Source organism: Liolophura sinensis, chromosome 4 (genome assembly GCF_032854445.1).
Source record: "Liolophura sinensis isolate JHLJ2023 chromosome 4, CUHK_Ljap_v2, whole genome shotgun sequence".
Lineage (NCBI taxonomy): Eukaryota > Metazoa > Mollusca > Polyplacophora > Chitonida > Chitonidae > Liolophura > Liolophura sinensis.
The window spans coordinates 10813688-10827962 of NC_088298.1; the positions used below are offsets into that span (position 1 = coordinate 10813688).

Here is a 14275-nt window from a genome sequence, read left to right on the forward strand (position 1 = left end):
AATGTTTTCGGATCAAATACATGTAATTTGGTTTGATAACACATTTGTAAAAACAATATCTGTACTTTTACATCAAAATGTTGATCAACCATGAAACAAAATCCTTCCCCAGCTGTTCGCTCATGCAGGATCCGAGAAACTTCAGATGAACTTTCTACACTCTCTATACATGTGGTTTATATATTTTTTAAACAAGTGGAATTTCATTTCTAAAAAAAAAATCTGTTTGAATCACCTGTACAAGCTACAATTATTTACCTTTATCTAGAAAAGCTTCCGAAACACAACAGGCTTATACCCTTAATCAACAAGATGACTGATTGATTTGCCTTCTGATTGATATACAATGGCTTTAGTTAACATCTTTACACGATCAATCAGAATTTGTAGGTGTTCAAATTTCTTATGGCTTGACAATTTAAGGTCTTATACAGGTAACAGATAGTCTGTCATGTTGTCTTACATGAAGTTCCAACAAAAAGAATACTAAGATTTTGTGATACGCTAGGTTCGTACTACCCTGGTTCAGTCTTGAATACGCTAAAAGGTTCTTAACGTACAGACAACCTGCGATCATATCTCAACCCGGACCAATTTCAAGTCAAGAAAATTAAATCCCGGTCACTTTTGCACAGGCTCACAGTCATTGGACAAATGTGGCCTTCGTCAAGTGGATGGGAACATTAAGCAAAATTAGTTCCTCAGGGATCACACGTCATTATTTACCTTGGACACATGATATTTTACACTTTGGCACGTACATCAACTTAAATGTTTTTGACACAGTATGTTCATTAAATTTACACCAAAAAGACATAAATAAACTTGCTTTATCAAAATCTTTTAAAACAATCTTCACACAATGACATGTAAATGGTCTATTCTAGACTGAATTATTTCACAGCCCTTTAGGTTTTAAGCAGGTGTTTTAGGCTCTTATACATGTAATATACACAAAGCTAAGTGTGTGTTCCTGTATAATCAATTTCAGATATATCAGGCCACATCATTTCACAGAACTGGGTTAACTTCACCCCCTTAAAACTCTCCTCCAATCACATCATGTTGTCACTGTCACGTCCCAGCCCACTCCACCGGTCAGGCACCAATAGGAAATACCGATCCATGGCCTCAAGGAACCGACTCTTGTATAGCTCAGGGGAAACAACTGTTGGCATTTTACCTAAACAAGGAGAGAAATAAGATGTTACATTTAAATCAACATGTAGACTTATACAACCTTCTGTCCTGGGTGAATTTGTCCAGCTGCCTAACAATTAACAATAACTGAGTGAGTGCTTGGGGTTTAACATCATACTTAACAATTTTTCAGTCATATGACGATGAAGGAATCATTAGGATGTATGTAATGTGCCTCCTTGTCGCAGGACAGATTTCCACTGTTCTTTTATCTAGTGCTGCTTCAGTGAGATGACTTACTGGCGGCAAGTAAGCCGCTCCACCCGAGCCACTATACTGATACGGGTCAACAAGTCGTTGCACTATCCCCTTCATGCTAAATGTCAAGTGAGAAAGTTACAACTTCCTCTTTTAAGGTCTTAGGTTTGACTCGACCCAGGATTGACCCAAAGCGGACACTCTATCTAGCGGGCCGGTCCATTTATAAACTGAAGTTTGGCATCTCTACATTGAACATGTCAACAAGCTGCTGATTAAACCATAGTTTACATCATCAAAAAATTATATTAGCATTTCTCAGGAATTTAGTAATCTTATCACAAAGCTGTCTTTTCTGTGAGTTGAGGAAACCAGAATACACTTGGAAAACCACCCACCTTTGGTAAGTTACTAACCAACATTTCCACATATGGACTTCTGTGCCATAATGGTGAAAGTGGTCTTCAACAAACTTGTGACAAACACACTCTTCATCAGAGTTGACTGCTTATTGCCACCACTATCCCAAGAACAATGAGGTTGGGAAAATCTATGCATTTACTGTCAAAGGCTGGGATTGAACTTGTACATTGTGTGCCTCCTGAAAGGGAAATGAGCACCACACGACTAATACCCAGCTAAACTGTTGATGCACTGTCAAGTCTCAGAGCAGTTCTGACATCTGGATGTCATGTTTAGAAACAAACTAAATTTGTATTTCATCAAAACAAACCACAGAAGTGATGACACCAACCTTGACCTCCAAAAATGCCTGTGTATTTGACGACCATCTCAAGCTTCTTGTCCCAGGTGAAGGTCCGAATATAATCTGTGGATATGTACATGGGGCAAAGGCTAATACACGGAATATAATGGTGGATTGTCTGCATGGTTTTGATCGATTGTTTGATTGATTTATTTCATTGTTGGTTAAAACCATATACATGAATTTTTCACTTATACAAAGGGAGTAAATTTTACGGGTGCAGGAAGACAGGTGTGTACGGTTTTACAAAAAAAGGTTCTCACAAGGTACCACAAGGCTTTTTAAACCCAATTCTAAAGGACAGGAACATTAGCCAACAGCGTTGCGGACCCGGGGTCGAATGCTGATGGGCTGGGCACACCTTCTTCAAACCGAAAGTGTGGCAAAGTGGTATAATTCTCTAGGCTATTTAGTGATCAGAACTCCAGCCTTTTGTAATGAAATTCCACATCTTTTATGAACGTGTTGTAAAACATCACCTATGATTCCCACCACCAGACCTTTCTTGGCAAAAACTCACCTATGATATGATTCCCACCACCAGACCTTTCTCGGCAAAAACTCACCTATGATTCCCACCACCAGACCTTTCTTGGCAAAAACTCCCCTATGATATGATTCCCACCACCAGACCTTTCTTGGCAAAAACTCACCAATGATTCCCACCACCAGACCTTTCTTGGCAAAAACTCACCTATGATGTGATTCCCGCCACTAGACCTTTCTTGGCAAAAACTCACCTATGATATGATTCCCACCACCAGACCTTTCCTGGCAAAACTCACCTATGATATGATTCCCACCACCAGACCTTTCTTGGCAAAAACTCACCTATGATATGATTCCCACCACCAGACCTTTCCTGGCAAAAACTCACCTATGATATGATTCCCACCACCAGACCTTTCCTGGCAAAAACTCACCTATGATTCCCACCACCAGACCTTTCTTGGCATCGTCCAATCCCACCAGGAGGGAGTAGTCCATGACAAGGTTTGTGGAGAGGAACTGAGTGTCGCGGGCGATGGCCTGATTGAGGACAGCTTTGGAGTGTTGTCTGATGTACAGCGGCTGGTCAACACTCGCTGCAAACACACACAAACCAAGGGAAATATAACATTTCTGTGAATTGAGCACTTTTGTTTCATCACAAAATGCCAGAGATTTCAGTACACTGCATGCAGCAAAACGCTGTCTATTTCTTGTCTGTGAAAATAACTTGTACATATGTTGGACATTTCCACCGCTTTAGTCAGCTGTAATAAACTATACATGTAAATCCAGCAGATTAGCTGTAATAAACCACACATGTAAATCCAGCAAATCAGCTGTAATAAACCATACATGTAAATCCAGCAAATCAGCTGTAATAAACCATACATGTAAATCCAGCAAATCAGCTATAGTTGCAAGGAATTTTTCACGGACTAATTAACTGCCGAATTAACTGCCTACTAATTTACCATACCAACTGTGATTAGTTTGGTGCAATACCACATCATTTTTCATGTGATTTCCTATAAAGCACATAAAATTCTATACAATTTTTCAACAATCTATTAAAGCATTCTACTTTTCATCGTTGATTTTTCTCTGATTCGTTTTCAAAAAAAACCCTGCCTCAAACAGTTATGATATATTCAAATGACACAAAATTAGTGATAAAAAAGTATTAGGAATCAGGAAACTTTTTCATTCAAATTTCACATCCAGTTCTTCAATGAATAATGTGGATATTTTACAATTTCAATATTCATTCCTACCTCACGAAAATATTCTCAGATGCCGAGCGTATGCAAAATCATAGGACAAACCTTTCAGTAGATTTTCATCCAACAGAACCAGTTCATCTTCACTTTTTCCTGTTGTGTTCACAAGGCGATTTCGTACAGAACCTTTCAGATCAAACTTCTGTAAATACAGAGACCACAGTGAAAGAAATGAAAAAATTTCAAAATTAACAGCTTAAAACTTATATTTATTAAATATAGATATATGTAGCTTTTCTCTGTTGGCTTTGCATTGTTGTTGTTTCTTTCAGTATTTTGTCACACAAGTATCACTTTAGTGGCCTTTAAACCGCAAGATACTCTGAATGATTTATGTATTTATTGATTTACTTGGAGTTTTACTTCACCGTGCCACAATGATGAATCAACAGACAGATACAGATTCCTAACAGGCATGGCATCATGACTAGGGCTAAGCAGCCCATAGGACATACAGTGTAGGGCTGCAGCTGAACCAAGTGTACTGGTATGTTCTATCACAGGCATGTCGGAAGTAATTTGAAAGTGTACGGCCATCGACCGACTATCCCAGCACATGAGTTGTGGGTCCAGGGCATGCTTAATCCCTGGAAGATTTGTGATGCTAGATGGGTAAAGATGCCCTGAAAATTTTAAGGCGTTTTTATTCTTCACAAAGATCCACTGTAGTTTTATATGCTTAACAGTCTACAGTGTACATGTCTGCGCATGGGCCTTCATTTTGTTGGTCGCCATTAAATTTAATCAACTTTACTTTTGATTCATTTATTTGATTGGTATTTTAGGTCACAGTCAAGAATATTTCACTTATACAACAGCAGCCAGCATTATGGTGAGACAAAACCGGGCAGAGCCCAGTGAAAACCCATAACCATTCGCAGGTTGCTGCCAGACTTTCTTACATAAGGTCGGAGAAAAAACCATCATGAGCGGGACCTGAACTCTCAGCGACTGCATTGGTGGGTGCTGGTGTGCTAACCCTCTCAGCCAGGGGATTGTTAAAACACTAACTTCCACTTTATACATATACAGTTACCATTAAAACTGTGGAAAATGTCTTCTAATGATGAAAACACCACAATCCATCACATCAACGTCACAAGTTACAGAAATTACACTGTCAAGGTCAGAGGTTACTGTCAAGGTCAAAAGTTACTCTGTCAAGGTCAAAAGTTACTCTGATGAGCTGTACAAAGAAAAGTATTCCACAATCTCTGAATTTCAGTGGACAATAATTTACAATGATACACAGTCATTTAGTTTGTGTGTACTCTAGCAGATCTCTGATCACCTGGCATCTAAGGAATGGTTCACTGTTAAGGGTAGACCATTCTCTTCCTTCAACTTACTTGTGTGATTTTACGGTCATAGAACAAGTTCTCCATAACCAGTAGGTCCTGCTTCATGGCACTGTTTGTCTGTGTGTTGCGGAACCCAATCCTGTAGACACCAAGGATCTTCGCAAGAGCCGTCGGTTTCTGAAACGGCACAATAATTTGCCACTTTTCATGTCCAATTGATTGATTTTTAAAACTCGAGTCTCTAAACCATATAAGTTAATATTATCTGTCTTACAAAGTATACAACTGATCAAGGAAAAGGTTCAAAGTCAATTTGCATCTGGTTTGCCTTAGTCCGTGTTTCTTTGAAAATGAAATTAAAAGTGATTTAGCTAATCTAGTTCTAAAACAGAAAACTTACTTTCTAAGAGAAAAAAATAACACTCACGCTGGCATTTTGATTTGAAATTATTAAATAAATCAACTCTGTCAGTCAAATTCCAGATTTCCAGGTGAACAATAAGTGAGATGAATCTGCACTTCTTGTTTTGAACAGGTTATCAAGAAGCTACTGGGTATGATGGTCACCTGTTTAGAGTGAGCCTCTGTCATGTACTGAAAATAGTGCGGGGCAAATTTCTCAAACGATTCCACTTCCATGCCTGACATCTGCTTCAAAATGAAACGGTCATCTGGAAAAAAAAACAAAAAAGCAAAAAAAAAAAAAAAACAAAAAAAAAAAAAACAAAGAAAGAGAAAAGTTATTATTTTTTCTCAGCTGTAATTTCAAGAATGAATGAGTCAGATCTAGTAGCTACTCCCTACAACTGGCCTGTTGCTAATTACGTGCAGATAATCTAAATTAACAAATACATAAACTGCACTTGCCCTCAAATTTTGTCCAAGACTTAGGTACCAATTTTGAGTTCTACTGATATAAGAAATATTACTTTTGGTGCTCAAAGTGGAAATTAACCTACCTTCCAACCCCTTTCTATATTCTGTAGGACTCTCACAATCAAGTCATATTCTGTAGGACTCTCACAATCAATTCATATTCTGTAGGACTCTCACAATCAAGTCATATTCTGTAGGACTCTCACAATCAAGTCATATTCTGTAGGACTCTCACAATCAAGTCATATTCTGTAGGACTCTCACAATCAAGTCAAATGTGATTACGGGTCATTTCAAATACCGTCATGACCGCACTAGTATTTGAGACTAAATTGGGCAAAAGTGTTTCAATATTCTGGATATCACACAACACCCTATGCAGTTTTATTATTTGATTATATTGACTGAGAAAAGTACACTAAATGCATGAAGAGACAAGCAGTCAAAAGACACTACAAACATGTAGTCATTAAGTTCAGCTGACCACATACCTCGAGTTTTACAGAAAGCAGAACCTGATTTGCCTCCCTTTGCCTTCCATGCCACACATCGGCTTATTGAGCGTATAAACCTTTGAAGTAATAATAAAATTGCAGTAATGATTGTATTTTATTTGTTTGATTGGTGTTTTATGCCGTACTCAAGAATATTTCACTTATACAACAGTCCCCAGCTTTATGGTGGGAGGATATCAGGCAGAGTCCGGGGGGAAACCCACGACCGTCTGCAGGTTGCTGGCAGACTTCCCACGACAAGCCAAAGAGGAAGCCAGCATGAGCCAGATTTGAACTCACAGCAGCCGCATTGGTGAGAGGCTCCTGGGTTACTGCGCCACTCTGGCACACTAACCACCTCTGCCACCAATAATAACTGTACAGATGCACATGTATCCACATGTACATCACATGTGAGGTACCCTCAATTCTTCAATCTTTTCAACTGCCTCTGTGACCAATATTTTGAAAAGTTTTGACAGAACTACACGCATCGGGTGTAGAGAAATAATTTGCACAGTCTTATGACGCTTGCATCTTTAGTGACACAAACAAATCATTTTAGCGTCATTTTCATCATAACAGGATGCATATATTCCACTCCATAAAGTGCTCCAGAGGTATAAAAAGTTGAACAATTAGAGATGTTCATAAAATCAATAGCTAAATCCAACAGGTGTTTGTCTGCAATTCTGGGTTCCTGCACTTTTATAAATTCCTTTTCGACCAATTTCATGCAAGTGTTGCAAACTTTTGTTTCTGTTGTAAACCGATGGAAAGTACCAGTACCTATATTAAATACCCGCGAGATATTTGCAATGTACATACTGACACTTACATTTCTTCTCCAGCTGGAAATATCAACTTCCTCAGCTGTCTGAACTGTTCAGCAAAATACACTCGACAGTAAAAACGTGATGAGTTGTCAGAAAATTCTGTAAAGAACAAATTTAAAACAAAGTAAATTGATGAGGTTATTTCCATGAATATGGTACAAAAGATTGACAATAAACCCTGGGTGTATACATGTAGCTGAATACAAAAGATTCTTCCAGTGGACAGTAAACTCTGGGTGAATACATGTAGCTGAATACAAAAGATTCTTCCAGTGGACAGTAAACCCTGGGTGAATACATGTAGCTGAATACAAAAGATTCTTCCAGTGGACAGTAAACTCTGGGTGAATACATGTAGCTGAATACAACAGATTCTTCCAGTGGAGAGTAAACTCTGGGTGAATACATGTAGCTGAATACAAAAGATTCTTCCAGTGGACAGTAAACCCTGGGTGAATACATGTAGCTGAATACAAAAGATTCTTCCAGTGGACAGTAAACCCTGGGTGAATACATGTAGCTGAATACAAAAGATTCTTCCAGTGGACAGTAAACTCTGGGTGAACACATGTAGCTGAATACAAAAGATTCTTCCAGTGGACAGTAAACCCTGGGTGAATACATGTAGCTGAATACAAAAGATTCTTCCAGTGGACAGTAAACCCTGGGTGAATACATGTAGCTGAATACAAAAGATTCTTCCAGTGGACAGTAAACCCTGGGTGAATACATGTAGCTGAATACAAAAGATTCTTCCAGTGGACAGTAAACCCTGGGTGAATACATGTAGCTAAATACAAAAGATTCTTCCAGTGGACAGTAAACCCTGGGTAAATACATGTAGCTGAATACAACAGATTCTTCCAGTGGACAGTAAACCCTGGGTAAATACATGTAGCTGAATACAACAGATTCTTCCAGTGGACAGTAAACCCTGGGTGAATACATGTAGGTGAATACAACAGATTCTTCCAGTGGACAGTAAACCCTGGGTGAATACATGTAGGTGAATACAACAGATTCTTCCAGTGGACAGTAAACCCTGGGTAAATACATGTAGCTGAATACAAAAGATTCTTCCAGTGGACAGTAAACCCTGGGTGAATACATGTAGCTAAATACAAAAGATTCTTCCAGTGGACAGTAAACCCTGGGTAAATACATGTAGCTGAATACAACAGATTCTTCCAGTGGACAGTAAACCCTGGGTGAATACATGTAGGTGAATACAACAGATTCTTCCAGTGGACAGTAAACCCTGGGTAAATACATGTAGCTGAATACAACAGATTCTTCCAGTGGACAGTAAACCCTGGGTGAATACATATAGCTGAATACAAAAGATTCTTCCAGTGGACAGTAAACCCTGGGTGAATACATGTAGGTGAATACAACAGATTCTTCCAGTGGACAGTAAACCCTGGGTGAATACATGTAGCTGAATACAAAAGATTCTTCCAGTGGACAGTAAACCCTGGGTGAATACATGTAGCTAAATACAAAAGATTCTTCCAGTTGACAGTAAACTCTGGGTGAATACATGTAGCTGAATACAACAGATTCTTCCAGTGGACAGTAAACTCTGGGTGAATACATGTAGCTGAATACAAAAGATTCTTCCAGTGGACAGTAAACCCTGGGTGAATACATGTGGCTGAATACAAAAGATTCTTCCAGTGGACAGTAAACCCTGGGTGAATACATGTAGCTGAACACAAAAGATTCTTCCAGTGGACAGTAAACTCTGGGTGAATACATGTAGCTGAACACAAAAGATTCTTCCAGTGGACAGTAAACCCTGGGTGAATACATGTGGCTGAATACAAAAGATTCTTCCAGTGGACAGTAAACTCTGGGTGAATACATGTAGCTGAATACAAAAGATTCTTCCAGTGGACAGTAAACCCTGGGAGAATACATGTAGCTGAAGTATTTCTATTAAAAGGACTGTTCCAGCACCAAAAAGTCTGCCAGCTTTGTCCCACCCTTTGTCCACTTTTGAAAATGATCTTAAGATGACACCATGGTGACAATGCCTGATGACAACAAAATCAAGTGTACTTACACGTATGATGGTAATTTTGAGTTTTCTGAGGTTGAAAAAAAAATCTTCTTGATGTGGTAGAAACAGATCACAAGAGGAAAAGTTATGTTTCAGAATTTCTTTTGTGACATAAACTTGATATCCCAGAATTTGGCACATCAGTTGATGCTAGCAACAACGCATCCACCATATAAATGTTATAATGTCCAACAGAATGTACTCACATACTTTCTAATACAGCACCATTATCAACGAGAATACTTCCCGTCAAAATGGACACAGACGTTTTCGCAATTTTACTTTAACACGGATGGGATACAAATCCTAAGGTAAAATGGCCTAAGTTTTGTCACACAAAGGGTCTTTTCAGAGGCTAAAATAAACTGCTTTTGGTGCTGAAACTTACATTCCACCAGCAAGATATCATCCTACTTGTAACTTTCAAACAAATCTCACAACACCTCTCTGTAACATGGCGTACAAACGCCAATAGAACTTCCAGAACAAGGTAAAATTGGCAACTCGGTCATGAGCCAAATCTTACGTCATTATCTGGTAGCATAATCTTTCTATTCTTACGTAGTTCAATGTGGTAGATGAGTGTCTGTTTGCTGGATCGCCTGTCAGGGTCAGCAGGGGGGGCTAGCAGTACTCCGTCTGTGTCATCTACAACAAATTAATAATCATTCTTCAGTTGCGCTCAGACGAACACCTAATACACATGGGTCGACACCACAAAACAACAGACTTACGTAACTACGTGTACTGTAGTTCACGCAGAGTTCAGCATTTTTTCAAAAGACACTTTTCACTTGATTCTGATTTATTCATCTACCTTTAATATACAGGGTGAAGCAAAAGTCTGGACCCATAGGCAATGTACTATGTAACAATATACAGATGACAATAAGTGTTGGAACTGACTCCCGCCTTCCTCCAAACACTTTCTTACTTGGGAGACACATGATCTTTGCACATTTCGAAGCATAGAGTTATTCCTTCTTATGGTTTCAATTTCTTGTGTGATGTTATCTTTTAGTGCTTGTAATGTTCTTGGTTTCTTAGCATAAACCACAATTGCCTACAGGTCCAGACTTTTGCTCCACCCTGTATATCCACTTAAAGGCTTTCTTCTGAAGTTTGATTAATTTCTTATCAGGTAAACCTAAGCGTTGGAATCAAAATTATCATTTTAACTCCTTTATGTGCTTCTGAAAGTGTAGTTTTACCTACCAAACTTTAAGCGAAATATAATAATTAAAACCTTGGAGAATTTCATATTGTATCACAGTTCAACCTATCTTATCTATGATATTTATAATGTGAATTCAAAAGGCCAATACAAGAAAGCATCAGAAACTGAAAATGTTTTAACGAAACAGACAATCAGGGTATTGATTCTGATCATTGTATATTGCGTGCTTATACAATGTACCATAATTCATCTCATGGATAGGGCTTTACTTAATCCAAAATATTATACACATGTATTGTTTGTCTATTTCATTGGTGTTTATGCCACACTTTGCAATATTAAAAACGCACATGTAAAATGTATTAAGAAATACTCATTCCACGTACACTGCTTGTCTGTGCATGTAGCAGACATTAATACGTGTGCCGTAGAGAGAACTTCAAATCAAATCAAGCTATTCTATTTTTGAGGAATATGGCCTGCCATTATAAAGCCTACTAATTCAAGGGCTAACCAGTGAAAATTACATGACTGGGTATATACAACATTGAAATAAATTTGTAAAGCAATGACATCGTGGCAGAGAGGCATGTGACTATAATGCTGTAACATTTTAGAACCCCTGTAACTTTTGAGGACCCCTGTAACGTTTGAGAACCCTTGTGACTTTTGAGAACCCTTGGTAACAATAAGTTCTTGAAGATGTGGTCTTTTGCACAGTTTAACATTCGTTTTAAACTGATGGCCATCCACCAATATGGTGCGCATATCTGTTCATCACACCTGACTAAGTCCTTTGGTAGCTTGCCAAAGGTTGCTGGTTTAAACCAAACTCACAAACACTCCAGTTTCCTCCACCGATACAACTGACTACCATCAAGCAAGTGAAAATTCTTGAGTGTTTGGTTGAAGCAACAATCAAAATTAACACTATATACCAGTTCCTTACAAGCTTACAGACTCTGTGAATTTTTCACTGTGACCAAATAATCACAACAACATGATCAAATTTTACTGTCAAATACTTGAAATATGAAATCACAACATTATACCACATGAAATACATGTCAAAATCCAGCTGGACCAGTTTTGTTGTCATTGTGACTCATCAGAGACAAGTAATTTAAATAATGTGACATTTGGACATCCTAGTATACATCTCAGTCAAAATGCAAAATATTCCTAAAAAATCGTGCAGACACCTGCAGTTGAGCTCAACTTTGTACGTCACAGGAAGCTAGTTACTCATTCAGACTACTCTTTTACTAATGTATTATAAATGGTCAGTATATATATATATATATACATGCGAGTGCTTGGGAAAACAGTACAGTAGGTTATAAACATGCACAGAGCACAAAACACGATGCTGATGGTTAAATTAAAGCTTTGACATGAAAAGTCATTGTAAGAAATGTAATAACTACTGAATTATCAGAAGTAAAGTTACCGATGGTCCCAGACAAAATCAACATACATGTGCACACGAAAGTGAAGCAAAATGAGCAAAAAGCCAAACTGAAAATAAAAAAGGCATGCCAAACACGTTAGCTAGGTGCAGATAGGACAAAGAATATCACAGCAAATCACCTGATGACAACACATCAGGCAGTATACACTGCAAAAAGTACCGTGGAACTGTGAATGTGTATACAACACGTACATGTTTCTACATGTCCTGCGGAGGTGTGTCATGTGGTACACAAATTGTGTACACGTAGATGTAGTTACATATGCCACACAGTAGTGTGTACATGTAGGTGTATACTGCATGATACTGTGTAGGTGTATACGACATGGTACATGTACTGTGTAGGTGTATACTGCATGATGCTGTGTAGGTGTATGTCACATGGTACATGTAGTGTGTAGGTGTATATTGCATGGTACTGTGTAGGTGTATACTGCATGATGCTGTGTAGGTGTATGCCGCATGGTACATGTACTGTGTAGGTGTTTATCACATGGTACATGTCCTGTGTAGGTGTATACCAGATGGTACCATACTAAATCTATGCAAAAGCATACAACATGGTGCTATATATGTGCTTAATGCATAGTATTACATGTATATTGGTTCAAACAGCATGATACAGTGCTGTCTAGATGTACCTCATGGTACTGTTTATACCACACAGAACTAGGTGTAGGTGCATACACCATGGTACTGTTTACACCACACAGAACTAGGTGTAGGTGCATACACCATGGTACTTTATACACAAATGTACAGTTTTGCAGTGTGCTTCACATTTAAATCTGGTGATCAACTTTACACCACTGTGGTCACTCTGGTCACTCACAAACGCAGCAGGAGTAGACATTTCTCCTGCAGTACACACCAGGCCACAGGTTCTCTGTGGCATGCCATAAGCTCACTACAAGCTCACTTCCACCAGCTTACCAGAATTGCACATATACATGTACAGCCACTCACTGTTTTCATTTGTGAAGGGGATAAGAGTTATAGTCAGTGTCTAACTGAATCATTCTTGTCAACGTTTCACAACAATTTCACACAATCTAGTGGCATGTTACTGGCTTGTCAGTAGAGGTCCTGTAGCTTGGTTTGCATGTCCTGTGGTTCTAGAAGGTTAATTTGCAATGGAGATAATAGATTACAGATAATTTGCAATGGAGATAATAGATAACAGATAATTTGCAATGGAGATAACAGATAACAGACAATAGATAACAGATAATAGATAATAATCTAAGTTTAATGATAGGGTCACACACATCACCACACCAACACTACACCTGCAGCTCAGGGATTCATACAGGTCCAAATGGTTTCTCTCCAACAACTGGAAATTTTCCCTGTTTCCTTAAATTGAACTTTTTTATGACAATTTTTCCAGGCATACATTTACATGTATTCAGTTTCCAATGTTCCTTCTGCAACAAAGCAAGGCTCTCACATGGAGCTTCAACTACCAGTAACTGTATTTTTTAAATGGTGCATTTTAATTACCACTACTGAAAACAAGGCAAGCAAAATATGTAAGTTTAAGCTAAATTTATTCAAAAGTTGAAAGCACATAATATTGAAAGAAAAGACAACGAATAATATAAGTTATCTGGGATGAGGGGTGAAAACAGACATAAACATGTTTGGTAATGCTATAAATCACCTTGTGATTTACTTATTTGATTGGTGTTTTACGCCGTACTCAAGAATATTTCACTTATACGACAGCGGCCAGCATTATTGTGCGAGGAAACTGAGCAGAGCCCAGGAGAAACCCACGACAATCCGCAGGTTATCACTGTCTTATAAGGAATTCTCCCTAGGCCATTGGATACACGATGTTTGAGCAATCTGAAACGAGTTGTTGCGTCACATGTTTCCTTTTGAGTTATAGAAATAACTTGCACTTGAACAGGCAAAAACGGATAACATGATCGCACTTTTGATGGTCTCAATGTGCGTGATTTTGCTTACTCCCAACTGCAACATCTTGGTCGCCACACAATGATAAAAAGTGATACCTTTTAAATTTCCTATGGAAACCTTCATTGCTGCATTACATTTATCTAGTGTCATCTTTTCTTTCAATTTTATTTTGTTTATTTATTAAAATTTTTCACATTCA

General features: G+C 38.3%; 1 protein-coding gene across 1 annotated transcript in view; it reads right to left on the minus strand.

Moving 5' to 3' along the window:
* Positions 1 to 1044: 1044 nt before the first annotated feature.
* LOC135464410 (1-phosphatidylinositol 3-phosphate 5-kinase-like) overlaps positions 1045 to 14275 on the minus strand; it is a 60355-nt gene continuing 47124 nt past the window's right edge. The window contains exons 37-45 of the mRNA XM_064741837.1: positions 10064 to 10150; positions 7443 to 7539; positions 6602 to 6681; positions 5802 to 5905; positions 5283 to 5411; positions 3979 to 4075; positions 3088 to 3249; positions 2153 to 2227; positions 1045 to 1183 (exon numbers count right to left, since the gene is read on the minus strand). Coding sequence (XP_064597907.1) covers positions 1056 to 1183; positions 2153 to 2227; positions 3088 to 3249; positions 3979 to 4075; positions 5283 to 5411; positions 5802 to 5905; positions 6602 to 6681; positions 7443 to 7539; positions 10064 to 10150 — 959 coding nt within the window. The 3' untranslated portion in view covers positions 1045 to 1055. The remainder of the gene's footprint in view (positions 1184 to 2152; positions 2228 to 3087; positions 3250 to 3978; positions 4076 to 5282; positions 5412 to 5801; positions 5906 to 6601; positions 6682 to 7442; positions 7540 to 10063; positions 10151 to 14275) is intronic.